Here is a 14,881-nt window from a genome sequence, read left to right as displayed (position 1 = left end):
GAGGAGATCGAAGGCCAGTTCTTAGTAAATGAGCTTTGTTCTACCTACCAGGGCCCAAGAGCGTTGGGATGAGCGTTCTGAGCCTCATGGACGCGAGTGGTGTCGATCCCTCTGCCTAACCCCCGCATCATACAGGAACCTTGTTGAAATCTGGTGGTGAATCCATAGCTCGTGGAGTACATATTACCCTGCGCTATCGAGGAGTCTATTACCATTCCCTGCTGAGATGCGGGGGGAAAGGATCGCCCGGGCCGCAGTAATCGGTTGAGGCATTACACTACTCAGCATACCAAGCAAGGTGCTTGTTTTCATTCCTCTGGGACTTATTAAAAACTACATACTGAGGCACCGGGAATCATAACGTTCTGAAGTGATTCCTGTTACCTGTCCTTGCGGTTCGAGTCAGTGCTGAGCTCCACCGTGAGTTGGTGCGAGAGAGAGAGATCCTGAGAGTCAGACGAATCCTAATAAAGATTATTGGATTGATTGCAAGGTTTTGTACTGATATAAGTGTTGTGAGGGTATGTCTGGAGAACACAATAGTCGCCACTGATACATTTAGCCGTAAAGTGAAGGCCTAGTGGAATGTAAGTAATGCATTTGGTGTAAAAATTTTGATGTCATTTTTTTCTCCGGGTAATATCGCTGACTGTAAGATTTATTGGAGTGCATGGAGTGTGGGCATTTTTTCACTGATGGAAGGCACAATAAAGCTCTTATATTTTCTCGTGAAAACAAACCTTAAAATTGAATTAATACAAAAAATTTGCTCAAGGATAATTTCATCAACAAATGACAATGCAATTTCCTAAGAATGCCCATCCCATAGAATACAAAATAATGAAACAAATCTAATTATACAGCATTTGGAGAATAATAACCAAATATAAGGCTATGAACAGTAAAATTTGGGATATAAATTGCACTGCCAGTTTATTCTGATTCACCACAGATCAATGGTTCTTAATCTGCAAAGTGCAACCCCCTCAGGCGGGTGTTAATCAATTCCAGGGGGAGAGGGTGGCATATACCCTGTGAAAAAAGTACTGATTTCTCTCATTATATTTTTAATTCTTTCAACAAGGGCATGGGCTAATATCGAGAGCCTAAGAAATGCAAAAGTATTGCCTTTACCAACTTTTGTGTTACTTATCCCTTGAAACCTATGGGAGAGGAAAGTTAATTTGTTCTGGATCTGCATATTTCTCATTAGTGGATTCCATACTCCCCCAGTCTGCCACATTTACCCCTGTTAATACTCCCTGTCTTTCACGTTTCTTTATTTGAGGCTGTTGGGGTGTTTTATTTCAGTTTGTAATATTTACCTAAAATAGAAAGCAACCATAAGTTTATTGGTACATTGTGAGCAAGTGTGTATTGCTCAGTTAATTATTCTCAAGTTTTCAATTATCTTTGTATTTTATTGTTAAAATCTAGGAGGCAACTTCATCTGCAAGAGGGGTATGAAGGAAAGAACTAACTAAATAAGGGGTTATAGTAGTAAATAGATTAAGAACCACTCATATATACACTTTCATGATCAAGTGTTCCTCAATATCTGGGTTTTGAAATTTCTGAATGTACTGTACATCCTATTTATAAGGCCAAGTAAAAAGTTAAATATTGAGATCTAAGTAACATGGTAAATATAAATAGGATCATTTGGTTGTTGTTTTTTTTTACAATATCAGTTGATATTAAGATGAATGGGTTACAGGAAAATTAATATTCTCACCAGGCTAGAGTAACTTATTCTCCATTACTCTCATGGCAAAATAAAATTCTTAATCAGTGTCACAATTTATTAATAATATTATCACATACATAACAAATTGAAAATATCATTGGTCATAAACCTGTCAAACAAATATATAAGCAAACTTTGAAACATGGATCCATTTCCAGTCATTTTCACCATACATGCTTAGTGGCAATAACATACATTTTCTGAAAGCTACATAAATCCATTCATTACAATAACAGTTTCTCTTTTGCATTGCAGACAAATACAGAGCTTAGTCTTCTGTCTCCATTCCACCATTATCATCATCATCGTCATCATCATCTTCCTCACTATCATCATCCATATCCTCTTCGTCATCATCATCATCATCTTCAGAATCCGATTCAAACCATTCCAGATCCTCCTTGTTCAGGGGAATGATAGTCTGCCATTCTTCCACTTTGCTCAAGTCTGAAATGAAAGGATTTACTGTAATTTTAGTCTACGGGACATAGCATGCTGACAGTGAGTTTAATTTGTTAATGGTCTCTACAAGCCACACAGATGGTTCCAAAAGCCCTTAGAGTCACAAATGAGTAAATTACTAATACTACCTAATCTCACTTGGAATATTCTCTTTTGTCTTATATTGTTATTAGTCATGTTAATGATATCAACATAAAGAGGTCAAATAAAATACAAAAAGAAAGAAGAAGAAAAAAACATCAGTAACATGATCCAAAGCTTGAAAACGTAAATTTCCTTACCTAGAGCATAAAAGTCACCCAGGGTAAGCTGCTTGTCCCCATCCTCATAGATACCCCCATAGAGGTACAGGATTCCTTTCTTGACGACCATCCCCGCATTGATTCTGGGCGGAGGCATGAAGACCTCCGAGTTCTCACCCCCTGATGCCTCGTCTCTCTTGTCTGTACTGCTGCTGGAGGGACCCTGTGTTACCTGCCAGAGAATGGGTGGAAAATGTATTAACCCCTGGCCTACGGGTACGACGGGTAGTCACGTGCTATGCCCATTGTTAGTACTTGTTTGATTGTTTTTACACATAGATGGCTATACTTGTACTAAGTCACCAATGAGCCAGTTATGAGTACTGCCCTTCTCGCCCGTTCACCCTTTTCTTTGATTTACAAAATATTTTACGTTATCTTATTTTGCTGTTACTAATATTAAAAAACATTATAATAATTATAATGTTTATAATAAAAATAACATCATCAATACTCATAGCACTAGTAAAAAATATGTTTATCCCGCCAATTCAAATTAGGTCACAAGGTCTACTAATTGACTCCTTTGTGGCTAAGCATTAGCAGAGCCATCAATGGGCAGACATTTCACAAAAAAATATAGAAAGAAGGCACAGCATTTTCCCCCATTTTTTAGTTCATTTTCCCTTGCGGCATTGGGTTAAAGTAAAATGGGCTAATCTCTGAATTCATTAAGATACCTTTCAGCAACAAAGTGCAATGGAAGAATGCAAAGGAATACGAACATGCACTTTTCACATTTCATGAGTATTAAAGTTATCTATCTAACCATATTTCAAAACAATAAAGATCCCCCCCTTTTTTTTTGGGGGGAGGGGGGAATTGTAGTAAAAATAGGTAATACTAAGCCACTGATAAAAAAAAAATAATAATAATAAAGTTATCAAGGAAACAGTAAAAGTGATAAAAGAAGAAATACAGCTTTACCCTACAATAATATAAATACAATTATCCTGAATATCAGACTAAAAAAATATAAAGTAGCACCACACTTACTGTAAATACCCCATCATCACTAACAACCACCTGTTCTTTCTTGTCGTCCACTGTCATGTTTTCCAATTTCTCCTCCATTTCCTAAGACAGAAAATTAATTCACCCCAATCAATTTTTCAGTTTTATATACTATATAATTAAATTATATTATATTATATTATATTATATTATATTATATTATATATATATACACATATATATGTTGATAATGTAATACAAGTCAAATAGCTTATATGCAAATCCAGTTACCAAAGCAATTTAAACATAAATAATACTTCAAGATCATGACTGTAATTTTCTGCTTTCTTCTCTTACCTCTTCTTCATCTTCATCTTCACTTTCCTCTTCTTCTCCATCTTTCTTCTTTCTTCTTCTCTTCTTCTTTTCAGCGGTTTCTTTTTTCCCGGTAACAATCACTAATACGTGGTGAGAAAGAGATAACTGTCAGCACTCTAAAGCATCTATTGTATATACCGTATGACCTCAGAATCAACAACTCCAGGAATGAATATGCAAGAACTTTATTTGAAAGTGATGTTAATTTCACATTTATGAAAGTACAACTATATACACCCTTTCTAATAATAACTATCTGGAAAAATAGAAATCTCTTACAAGTACCACAACAATGACATACATCACAGCAATTATTTTCAGTGACAAACCTTCATGCCAGGTTGGCTTCATTAAGTCCAGCTGATACATGTCATTGTAGAAGACACCTTCCAGCTCTTCCTCCTCGTCAAGCTCGTCATAAACACCACCGAAGAGGATGGCTTTGTCGCTTCCTGTTGCGGCCAGGGAGAAGCCACACCTGGGGGAGGGGCGGACACCAGCCTGCTTCACCGACTGCCATTTCCACTTTAAGCCAGTTGTGTCGTGTTCTGTGGATATCGTACGAATGCTTTTAAAATGTGATGCTCAATTTTCTATTCCTGCTATACTAAGTTTTGTGGGTTTACTTCCTGACTGGAGTTTCTGTTCCCCCCTCAGGTTAGGCAACCCACCAAGGGGCAGCACCATGCTTGTAGTAAACAGAATATTTATGAATAAATCGTTTTTGAGGCATGTGATGGATGGAAGGCAGGTACAGCCATGGTGACTGACTAAAAGTCTGACACACACACACACTCTCTTTCTCTCTCTCTCTCTCTCTCTCTCTCTCTCTCTCTCTCTCTCTCTCTCTCTCTCTCTCTCTCTCTCTCTCTCTCTCTCTCTCTCTCTCTCTCTCTCTCTCTCTTCATATATATACCTTTACTGGTGAAAGGAAAGGGATATCAATGGATGTATCAGCTATCCACAACATATATGATGATGATAATGAACAGGGATGAAGTTCACTGATAGTATGAGTAATCATTTAGAATTTATATACTGCTTAACAAACAGTAAAACTAATTTACAAAGTGATAAATGAAATGCAAATATATATGGCACCATTCCACTCATCAAGAAAATATCAAAGTAAACAAAAGAAAAACTCAGACAAAACTTACTAATACACAATAACATTTCCTATGATTATTAAACTTTAATGACAGGAAATGATGACACTACCAACAATCAAAAATACAAAGATAAAAAAATTATAATAATAAATATAAATAAATAAATAATAATAAATAAAAATGTGAAAATAATATAAACATACATTTAAAAACACATCTAAACTAGCAGCCAAGGCACAAGTGGTTACAGGTCGCTGTAAAGCAAAGCCTAGATTTGGTATTTTAGTCATAACTAGTGAGTAATGTATACAAACACTATGCTCTTTTTCCTTTACTTTTAGATCTGAGGTATATATTTTTCAAGCTACCAAGCACTGACTGATAATGTGGAGGACTTTACCTTGAAACTTCTCTATTAATCACACACCAAACAACATTCATCATCACTACTATTACTACTACTACTACTACTACTACTACTACTACTAATAATAATAATAATAATAATAATAACAATAATAATAATGACATTACTATGATCACCACGACTTGGTGGGTTAGTTTACCAGAGGGGGTACAAAATTCCCTTCTGCAAATGTACCATACTAATCCCATTTAAATACAACATTCAAAATTATAATTTACTGGAACCACAATGTCTGGGCAACATATTAAGTAAAATCTTGACTGCAAGTGACAGGAAATCACCACGAGAGACTTACTATCAGGACACAGGAGGTGCATGTCGGTGTGTGTGACACCCTTCTCGACATCCCTCTTCAACTTCTGCTTGCTGTAACCCCCATAAATCAAAACACGTCCATCTGAGATCGGGACCATCTGGCAGGCGGATCTGGGACATGGGGCCTTCCCTGGTGAGATTTTGATACATTTTAAAATACTTATGTCAACTTCATCTGTAATACATGGAAGAGAAACTTTACGGTATCATACAATTTAGTAGACAAGATATCTTTCTGTGAAGGTCACGGTGCATGAATAAAAAATTCTTCATCAAATTCATATATGTTTGAGAACTAATTACATAGGAAAACCTGAATTAAGCAAATGTAGATTTACTAACCCTATATACCTAAAATCCTAATGTACCTAATTCAGCTTTGCAGTTTGTTAAAACCCTTACTATCTTCAAGGAATCACCAACCCCTATTACACAAACTATTTAGCTTTAATCATCATCAACATAATCTTGAAGCAGTTAGGCCTACAAGAAAATTTTCATAAGCATTAACTATGGACTACAAGGAAATGTATACTGCCTATCATTTGTTTTAGTATTAGGTCAATATCTTTTAATTTCCATCTATTATTATCACTTTAATTTTACAATCATTCATTCTGTTCTTGTTTTCAGCTAAGTTTACCTACATGGGAAGAAAATTTATATCATAACTCCTAAGTGTAAAACATAAATCTTTACTTGTGATATCTGTGTTTTGTAACTGAATTTGTATTGTAACATTAATAAACAAAATATCACTAATAAAAATTAAAACTGAATCTACAAGTGTTTGGCCAATAAGGAATCAATTAGTATGCCTATGTGACCTCGACTGATTTCCCTGTTCTTTGAGTTTCCAGGGTATATATTTTATTTTCTTTAATGCTATTAATATCAATGTTATCATTATTCTTGACATTGTGATTATTATAATGTTATGAACATTACTAATTGAGATAAAGAATAGAATAGAATCTTCCCAAAAATCAAGTATAAATAGGTGATTAATCCTTGGTGATTAAGTACTTGTGGAGCAACTTATGAGTAAAGACGATAATCAATAAACAAAAAACACAGAAGACAAGGCATATATTTTTGCTATCCCAGCATAAACTGCTGACAGCTGAAATATTATCATATTCAAAAGAATCATGAAACACAACTTTTTCTAAACACTGTGTCATTTCACCTTACCTGTTATTTCAAGCTTACTCCACTTGTATTCCTCAAGGTTGAAGGCATGAACATCATTGAAGTACTTGCAATCAAAGGAATTGTCATGGAAACCTCCGAACACAATCAAATTCTTTTTTAATGCAACCATCCGATGACCACTTCGAGCAGATGGTCCTCCTGGGGCCCTGATATAATTATAAAGATATTACAATATATATATATATATAGATATATAGATAGATAGATAGACAAATAGATATAGATATAAAAGATTGCCTTGATGAATACACCACCTTAAGACTGCAAGCATCATAATATGACATAACAAAGACAAAGGTTGCAAGCATACATATTCAATCAGGAAATTATCTGTCATTTCTTCAACAATGAGCTATGAACAAAATCAATGTTCAGCTTGCCCATTCATCAACATAAAACTTACTGAATCTTCTCCCATTTCTTGGTCTTGAAATGGAATACCCAAAGGTCCTTGAAATGGTGGAACTGAGACTGTGACTGTGATGTGAACTCTCCCCCAAAAATCCAGAGCTGTCCACCACCCTGCAAACCAAAAATTACATTAAAGACTAGACTATTTTGGCAACAAAATATTCCTGAAGGTTTTACTTATAGACCAGAGACCTAAACCAAGAACACAATCTTGTTTGTTTCTCACCTGTGACAAAGCAACTGCCTGATGTGCTGACCTGGGAGTGGGTCCACCTGGACTCCTTACTTGAATCCAACGGTCTTGTTTGATTGTGTAGAAAAACAAGTCATTGAACATGAATGTCTGAAATATGAGAGGCTATGTTTATTTGGAAAGACAAAGTCTGTCTGCTAGTCAAAGATATACAGATAGATACACACACACATAGATATAAAATTACATACAGATTGTGAGACATACAGTTTAAATCCTTACTAGCACGGCCAAGCATACAGGATGCAGTCCAAAAATCTTCATCTAAACAAACCTTACTTCCATTGAAGTACTCTCCTCCAAACAGAATCAGCTGATCTTTATCTGGGTGTGCCGTTATTGTGAATGCCGAGCGTCTTGATGGGGGTGGTACCATGTCCTCCATAACAGTAGTCTTGGCTTTGTCAATTTCAACAAATTTGGCAATCAGACTATCAATATCTTCCTGAAAAATTGAATATACACCAAGTTACAAACAGAGCATATATATATTGTCTTGCTTAGTCTAATATAAGCTGTAAAGATGTAAAATATATTAGAGTAAATGTTAAAAGATGCATGACTGCCACAGGCATCATGCCAATCAACAAAACCTCTGCACATGTCAGCAATAGATAAATTTTACTACACATATGAAGGTAGTTTGTGGATATGACATACACTTGATAAAGCAGCACTATCAGATTGGGTTCCAGATTGCAGACTGACCATCACAGATCACAAGTTTCAGGTGGATTTTGATAGAACACACATTTTGAAAGCCACTACAGGTATGTTCATTATCATTATTAAGAATAAACAGTATTAATGCTGTAAACATACAACAATATAAGCCAGAGAAAGATAAAATCTATAGTGACTCCACCATGGCCTGCTAGCTTTGGCCACTTTACAAATCATATAATAAAACAGAGAAGTGAAAAAGTAAAAATAAAGGTAAGCATATTCATGCATATCCTAATAATTCTTAATTGAACATTATTGTCTTTATACATAGATATATGATACTAACATCCCTAGTACGAATTTATAGTGTATTTGACAATACATTGTTGTATATAAATAGTCTCAGTTCAGAATAAATAACATTGTTGTCTCTATAGTGTACTCTCTGCCACAAAAAATCAAATAAATACCCCAAATAAATTTACAAAACATAAGCTATATTTGATGGAATGAAAGGAAAGAAATATACTTTGGTATGTGACGCATTTCCTCTTTACTATCTGCAGACTACTTTGAACACCTAATTGTCTTGATTTACCCACTGATTTTGACCCCTGATCCCCCCCCCCCCCCCATCTGTGCACATGTATCATTTCTGAACAATAACCTGTTTGATTACATACCTTTGACCTTATCATATAGAACACCAATATATGATTATTGATATAGTGATTAATAGAAAGAAAAAAATAATCTATCATTCTAAACCATTAATAACAATGCTGCTTACTTCTCCTTTCGCCGCTAATTCCTTCTTCAGTTTCTGACTCTGTTTCTTTTCTGTCTTGGCTGCCGTTTTCTCAGCTCCCTTTCCCTTCTTCTTGTCTTTCTTACCCATCTTGTCAGCACGTTAATTTCTCTATATTGGTATAAAATACAAGTAAAAGTATGTCTTTGCTCTGTCTTCCGAGAGATTCACGTGGGGTTCCCTAGACTCCTGCGTCAATGAAGGGCTTAAAATGGAAAAATAAATAACACAACAGTAGTGCACTTTATCGATTCCTTATAATCTAATGATACATAAATATGCACGTGTCATAAAGACATTTTTATTTGTTTCTTAGTTACAATCCGCAAAAGTATCAAATGTCTCATCTATATCACTCATACTCCGTAATTAAACTCTCGATGAGTTTCACAAATGTAAACAAAATTTTGTAGCATTCGAGTTTACTTTTAGAAATAATCCACTGATATTTCTTTTTTACCGAATTCCTTTATCATTTTACCTAGCTGACTTAATTGCAATCATAAACATAAATATTTGATTAATATATATATATATATATATATATATATATATAAATATATATATATATATATATATATATATATGTATATATATATATATATATATATCACACGCATGTGCATATGCATATATGCATATATATATATATATATATATATATATATATATATATATATATATGCATATATATATTATATATATAATACATATACATATGTAAAAAATATTTATATATATATATAGGTAAAATATATAATATATATAAATAAATTATATCTACATATAATGTATATATATAAATCATATCTACATATAATGTATATATATGAATTGTGTATATATATACATATAATATATATATAAACATATAATATATGTACATATATATATGTGTGTATGTGTGTGTGTGTGTGTGTGTATATTATATATATATATATATATATTATATATATTATATATATATTATATATATATTACATATATATTATATATATATTATATATATTATATGTATGTGTGTATGTATATATGTGTATGTGTATGTTATCATTATCATTTCTGTATCAACAGTAATAGTTACAATGAAACTGACAACAAAAGTATCAGTCATCATCATCATCATAACAATAATGATCATAAAGGTAATAATAATAATGATAATGATAATAATAGAATAACAATGGCAATAGCAATAATAATAATAATTATTATTATTATTATTATTATTATTATTATTATTATTATAATAATAATGATAATAATAATGATAATAATAGTCATAATGATAATGATCACAATAATAATAGGAATGGTAATAATAATAATGATAATAACAATATTGATAATCTTTATTGTTCAATATACTACCGGAAACTAATGTAATCTTAGGGTATTTAAATGAGGTTTAAGAATACTTGTCTGAGGACCAATAGACTGTTTATTTTATTACTTTATAGTCGTGCGAATTATGAGAATTACATTTGTGTTTACATATTATTCAGGGTTTAGCTGAAGATCCCAGGTAGCAATTGTTTCGATTACGCAGATGCAGTTTGAACGGCAGGACTGAGAAGAGGGAAGGACTGAGTGTGGTGCAGGACGCCGGATGCAGAAGCTGCATACTGGCCTGCAACATGAGCAGCGGCTACGTATTGTCCTGCAAAAGGAGCAGCAGCTACATACTGGCCTGCGATAGGGGCAGCGGCTACGTACTGGCCTGCAAAAGGAGCAGCAGCTACATACTGGCCTGCAACAGGAGCAGCGCCTACGTATTGTCCTGCAACAGGAGCAGAAGCTGCATACTGGCCTGTGATAGGGGCAGCAGCTACGTGGTGTTGCACGTGCACTGGTTCTGCAACAGGCACAGGTACGGCATAGGGTTGGGGCACGGCGAAAGGCTGCGGCACGGCGTAGGGCTGGGGCACGGCATACGGCTCGGCCACGAACTTGTGCTCGATGGGAGTCACTTCCTTGGTCTCGTAGACGGGCTTGGGCACGGCCACGTCGTAGGTCTTCTCGATGATCTTGAGCTCGGGGCGAACCTCGGTGACCTGGGGGGTGTGCGAGATCACGGGGCGACCCGCCACCTTCACAGGCACTCGCTGCACCAGCTCTTCGGGGGCGGGGGCGTCGCCGAAGGGCACGGGCGCGGGCACGTCAAGGCGCACGTGGGACGGGGCGAAAGCAGAGGCCACGACCGAAACCCCACCAATGGCGACGGCGGGAGCAGCGGCGAAGGTGGGGGGAAAGACCGCCGCCGAGGGAAGCGCGGGGTTGATGACGACGGAGGCAGGGACAGAAATCTGGTCTTGTTTCAGGTCAGCTTCTGAGGCCTGTTCGGCCACGGAGGCAAAGGTGAGCGTAGGAGGAAACGCAGCAGGAGCCACAGCTAAGGGCGCGGGGATCTGGACCGTCTTCACCTCCAGGGGACCCGAAGGGGAGACGTGAAACCCAATAGACGCCGGCAGGCTCAGGAGGTCTGCGGGGGCGGCCAAGCATCCCGCCACCAACAAAGGCAAAAGATTCTGGGAAAAAACATTAACAGGATTAATAAAATCGCTTAACCAACATCTGAAGGTTTGAAAAGCAACTTTGTGTGAATCTTGGACTTAGGAAGAGGTAAGTAATTTGTAGAAATTATATAGCCATCGAAATATTTATCATCAGATTCTTCTTATTGTCTTCAGGTGTAACAGGGGAAGCTGCACACAGACACATTTATTAAGGTTTGAAATTTGATTCGTTCGCTCAGATTTTATAATTAGGAATTAACACGGATTTTTTTCTTTGATTAGTCTAAGTCCAGATGGTTGTCAGGGTCCTTCTGCATGTAGTAAATCAAAATAATTATATTATAAAATTGAAGAAATAAAGGCAAATCATGATGTTACACAAGCTTATTAAAGATGAATAAACCATTTAAGGAAGCATGACAAAATGGCCGAATAATAATGATAATGTTAATAATTATGAAAATAACAATGATAATGATTACAGCAATAACAATAATAATAAGGACAACAACAATAATAATAATGATAATAATAATAACAATGATAACAATGATTACAATAATAATAACAATAATGATAATAATAATGCCAATAATAATAATAATAGTGAAAACAATACAAATAATAATAATAATGGTAATAATAATAATAATGGTAAAAACAATAATGATAATATTAATAACAAAAGCAAGCGCCAGCACACTCACAAGAGGACTCATGTCGCCGAAGCACCTGAGATCAAGTCTGGCGAAGGAGGCCTCAGGAGCCGTATATATAGGAGGGTTGTCCTCGTGACCTCCGAGGACGATGACCACGCCCATCGGGGACAGTTGTTAGGCCTACGTTCGAGGGAAAGAGATGCTGGGAAAGAGAGAGAGAGAGAAAGGACGTATGGGAACAAGGATATATATATATGTGTGTGTGTGTGTATAAACACATATGTGTTTGTATGTAAATAGCTGTACACACACACACACACATATATATATATATATGCATATATAGATATATGAGTGTGTATGTATATATATGTATATATACATATATATTTATATATATACATGTGTATGTATATATACAAATATATATATATATATATTACTCCTGGGTATGAGTACGAACTGTATCCAGTAATTGGGTTCTGGTCCTGCGGAGTATGGAGCCACTTCTTAGCCACTATTTCTCCCAGGTCCACTTCGACCCAGAGTGTCACACCTGTCAGGATCCCATCTATGGGATAAATAGAAATAAGGGTAGAGGGGACTCCTTAGCCTTGACTGGCAACCCTTCCAGAGACAGTGTCCCAATAAAAACAGGAAGGCAAGGGAAACCACCCTGACTGATCTTTCCCTTGTATTTATGGTAGCCATCTCAGGAAAAACTCTTTCTCATTTACCAGAAAAATTGTGTCCTTAAACCTCTACGGCCTATCACAATGGCCAGTTTTGACAGAGTCGTTATTTCCTAATGTTCCTCTCAATGAAACCACTGATATAGTTATAAACAAAGCTGCCTTATTACTCTTACATTCATATGATCTGAACAAGAAAGATTACTAGAAACTGTTGGATTCATGCTCACAATTCACAAGTTTACCTTTAATGACTGTTATTACACGCATATAGACGGTGTAGCAATGGGATCACCACTTGGCCCTTGTTACGCCAATACCTTCCTTTGCCACCATGAACAAGCTTGGTTGAATAATTGCCCTGCTGATTTCATGGATGATTTTTACTCTTTAACGACCCCTCTCACATTAACCCTCTCCTCTCATACTTGAATTCACAACACCCCCATGTTAAATTCACTTGTGAAAATTAACAAAATAATAAAGTATCATTTCTTGATACTTGCATAAATTTTCGCAATAACTGTTTCCTCACCAGTACCTACAGGAAACCCACATTCACTGACCTTGGACTTCATTATCTCAGCTACATTCCTCATATTTACAAGCTAAATATCCTCACAGCACTTATGAACCGGGCATACATCTGTTCAACTTGGACTAGTTTTCATGAAGCTTCATGCTTAAAGGAATATTTCACTACAAAAGAGTACCCATCTTCCCTATTTTATAAAGCCCTACGCAATTTTCTGTATCAGAAATTCTACCCAAAACCTGATCATTAGATCTCAGAAAATCATTAAACAAAATTCTCAAACAATGTTATCCTCAGATCTGTTTCGGTTTGTTTGTTTTTAACAATACTAACACTATTGAAAATTTCTTGAAGAAAAAAGTAAAGTGTGACTCTCAAGTAACTTCGAATGTGGATTACCTATTTTCTTGCCCTAGCTGTCAGGAAAGGTACACGGGATCAACCTCACGATGGCTCCTTCACCGCATTCTCGCACACAAAGGCAAGTCAATCAGGACAGCTGAGCAAACCACCCTTCTCGGCAAATTAGAGAGCAGTCTCACCTCCGCAATCACCCTTTTAACAATACTGATATCAAAATCTTGACCTTCCACCTTAATAAAGACCCAAGGCGCTAACCACTATCTCTGTCCTCCTAGCTATTCTCTTGAAGAATACATTTTGGTGACAGCCGATGGTAGTTGCGTCCTTTTGACTCGCAACACGAACAACCACGTCTGTTGCGTCCTTTTGACTCGCAACACGAACAACCACGTCTGTTGCGTCCTTTTGACTCGCAACACAAACAACCACGTCTGTTGCGTCCTTTTGACTCGCAACACGAACAACCACGTCTGTTGCGTCCTTTTGACACGCAACACGAACAACCACGTCTGTTGCGTCCTTTTGACTCGCAACACAAACAACCACGTCTGTTGCGTCCTTTTGACTCGCAACACAAACAACCACGTCTGTTGCGTCCTTTTGACTCGCAACACAAACAACCACGTCTGTTGCGTCCTTTTGACTCGCAACACGAACAACCACGTATGTTGCGTCCTTTTGACTCGCAACACGAAGAACCATTTCTGTTACGTCCTTTTGACTCGCAACACGAAGAACCACGTCTGTTACGTCCTTTTGACTCACAACACGAACAGCCATGTCTCCAAATCGCCGTTCGACCAACGCTTCCACAATACGACAGTCTTCAAAAACACGCGAGTACACGTTCTGGGCCCTTTCATTTCTCTTCCCTCCCTTCTCCAACAAATGTGTTAATCTGTATAAATTATATGTGTAGTCATTCTCACGTTAGTTTTGCTGGTTAAGAGTGCTAACTGTAGTGATTTCTTAAATTCATGCACTCATTCTATCCTTCTGACCTTAGGTCACGGATTACTGAGAGAATTAATAGTAAACACGAAATATCGTTCATTAAATACTTAAT

At 36.4% G+C, this 14,881-nt stretch overlaps 2 protein-coding genes across 3 annotated transcripts; both read right to left on the bottom strand.

Moving 5' to 3' along the window:
* Nucleotides 1-1,788: 1,788 nt before the first annotated feature.
* LOC125042546 (kelch domain-containing protein 4-like) lies at nucleotides 1,789-9,248 on the bottom strand. Its single transcript, XM_047638236.1, has 11 exons — nucleotides 9,033-9,248; nucleotides 7,851-8,021; nucleotides 7,550-7,666; nucleotides 7,316-7,434; nucleotides 6,892-7,058; nucleotides 5,678-5,827; nucleotides 4,173-4,391; nucleotides 3,823-3,923; nucleotides 3,508-3,588; nucleotides 2,491-2,683; nucleotides 1,789-2,194 (listed from the first exon to the last, which is right to left on the bottom strand). The coding sequence occupies exons 1-11, from the start codon at nucleotides 9,138-9,140 to the stop codon at nucleotides 2,016-2,018; spliced, it is 1,605 nt and encodes a 534-aa protein (XP_047494192.1). The 5' UTR covers nucleotides 9,141-9,248; the 3' UTR covers nucleotides 1,789-2,015.
* A 1,237-nt stretch (nucleotides 9,249-10,485) lies between these two features.
* On the bottom strand, nucleotides 10,486-13,933 carry LOC125042792 (calphotin-like). Of its 2 annotated transcripts, XM_047638682.1 has the most exons (4): nucleotides 13,852-13,933; nucleotides 12,689-12,796; nucleotides 12,274-12,427; nucleotides 10,486-11,578 (listed from the first exon to the last, which is right to left on the bottom strand). In XM_047638682.1, the coding sequence occupies exons 3-4, from the start codon at nucleotides 12,385-12,387 to the stop codon at nucleotides 10,592-10,594; spliced, it is 1,101 nt and encodes a 366-aa protein (XP_047494638.1). In that variant the 5' UTR covers nucleotides 12,388-12,427; nucleotides 12,689-12,796; nucleotides 13,852-13,933; the 3' UTR covers nucleotides 10,486-10,591. The 2 variants fall into 2 exon arrangements, with proteins under 2 accessions (XP_047494638.1, XP_047494639.1); XM_047638683.1 differs by lacking the exon at nucleotides 12,689-12,796 and having other exon boundaries at nucleotides 12,274-12,405; nucleotides 13,852-13,924.
* Nucleotides 13,934-14,881: the final 948 nt, after the last annotated feature.

This window comes from Penaeus chinensis, chromosome 32 (genome assembly GCF_019202785.1).
Source record: "Penaeus chinensis breed Huanghai No. 1 chromosome 32, ASM1920278v2, whole genome shotgun sequence".
In the NCBI taxonomy this organism is placed as follows: domain Eukaryota; kingdom Metazoa; phylum Arthropoda; class Malacostraca; order Decapoda; family Penaeidae; genus Penaeus; species Penaeus chinensis.
The sequence above is the reverse complement of the archived record's forward strand: the minus strand, read 5'-3'. Positions and strand labels throughout refer to the sequence as shown.

What these genes read in the sequence shown, in the direction of transcription:
- LOC125042546 (XM_047638236.1), bottom strand. Translation starts at nt 9,140, where the DNA reads ATGGGTAAGAAAGACAAGAAGAAGGGAAAGGGAGCTGAGAAAACGGCA. An exon ending in GAGTAAGCTTGAAATAACAG is followed by an intron (nt 5,828 to 6,891) that starts GTAAGGTGAAAT and finishes AAATCTCACCAG; the next exon opens with GGAAGGCCCCATGTCCCAGA. An exon ending in GGGTGACTTTTATGCTCTAG is followed by an intron (nt 2,195 to 2,490) that starts GTAAGGAAATTT and finishes CTTTCATTTCAG; the next exon opens with ACTTGAGCAAAGTGGAAGAA.
- LOC125042792 (XM_047638682.1), bottom strand. Translation starts at nt 12,387, where the DNA reads ATGGGCGTGGTCATCGTCCTCGGAGGTCACGAGGACAACCCTCCTATA. An exon ending in TCGGCGACATGAGTCCTCTT is followed by an intron (nt 11,579 to 12,273) that starts GTGAGTGTGCTG and finishes GTTTTTTCCCAG; the next exon opens with AATCTTTTGCCTTTGTTGGT.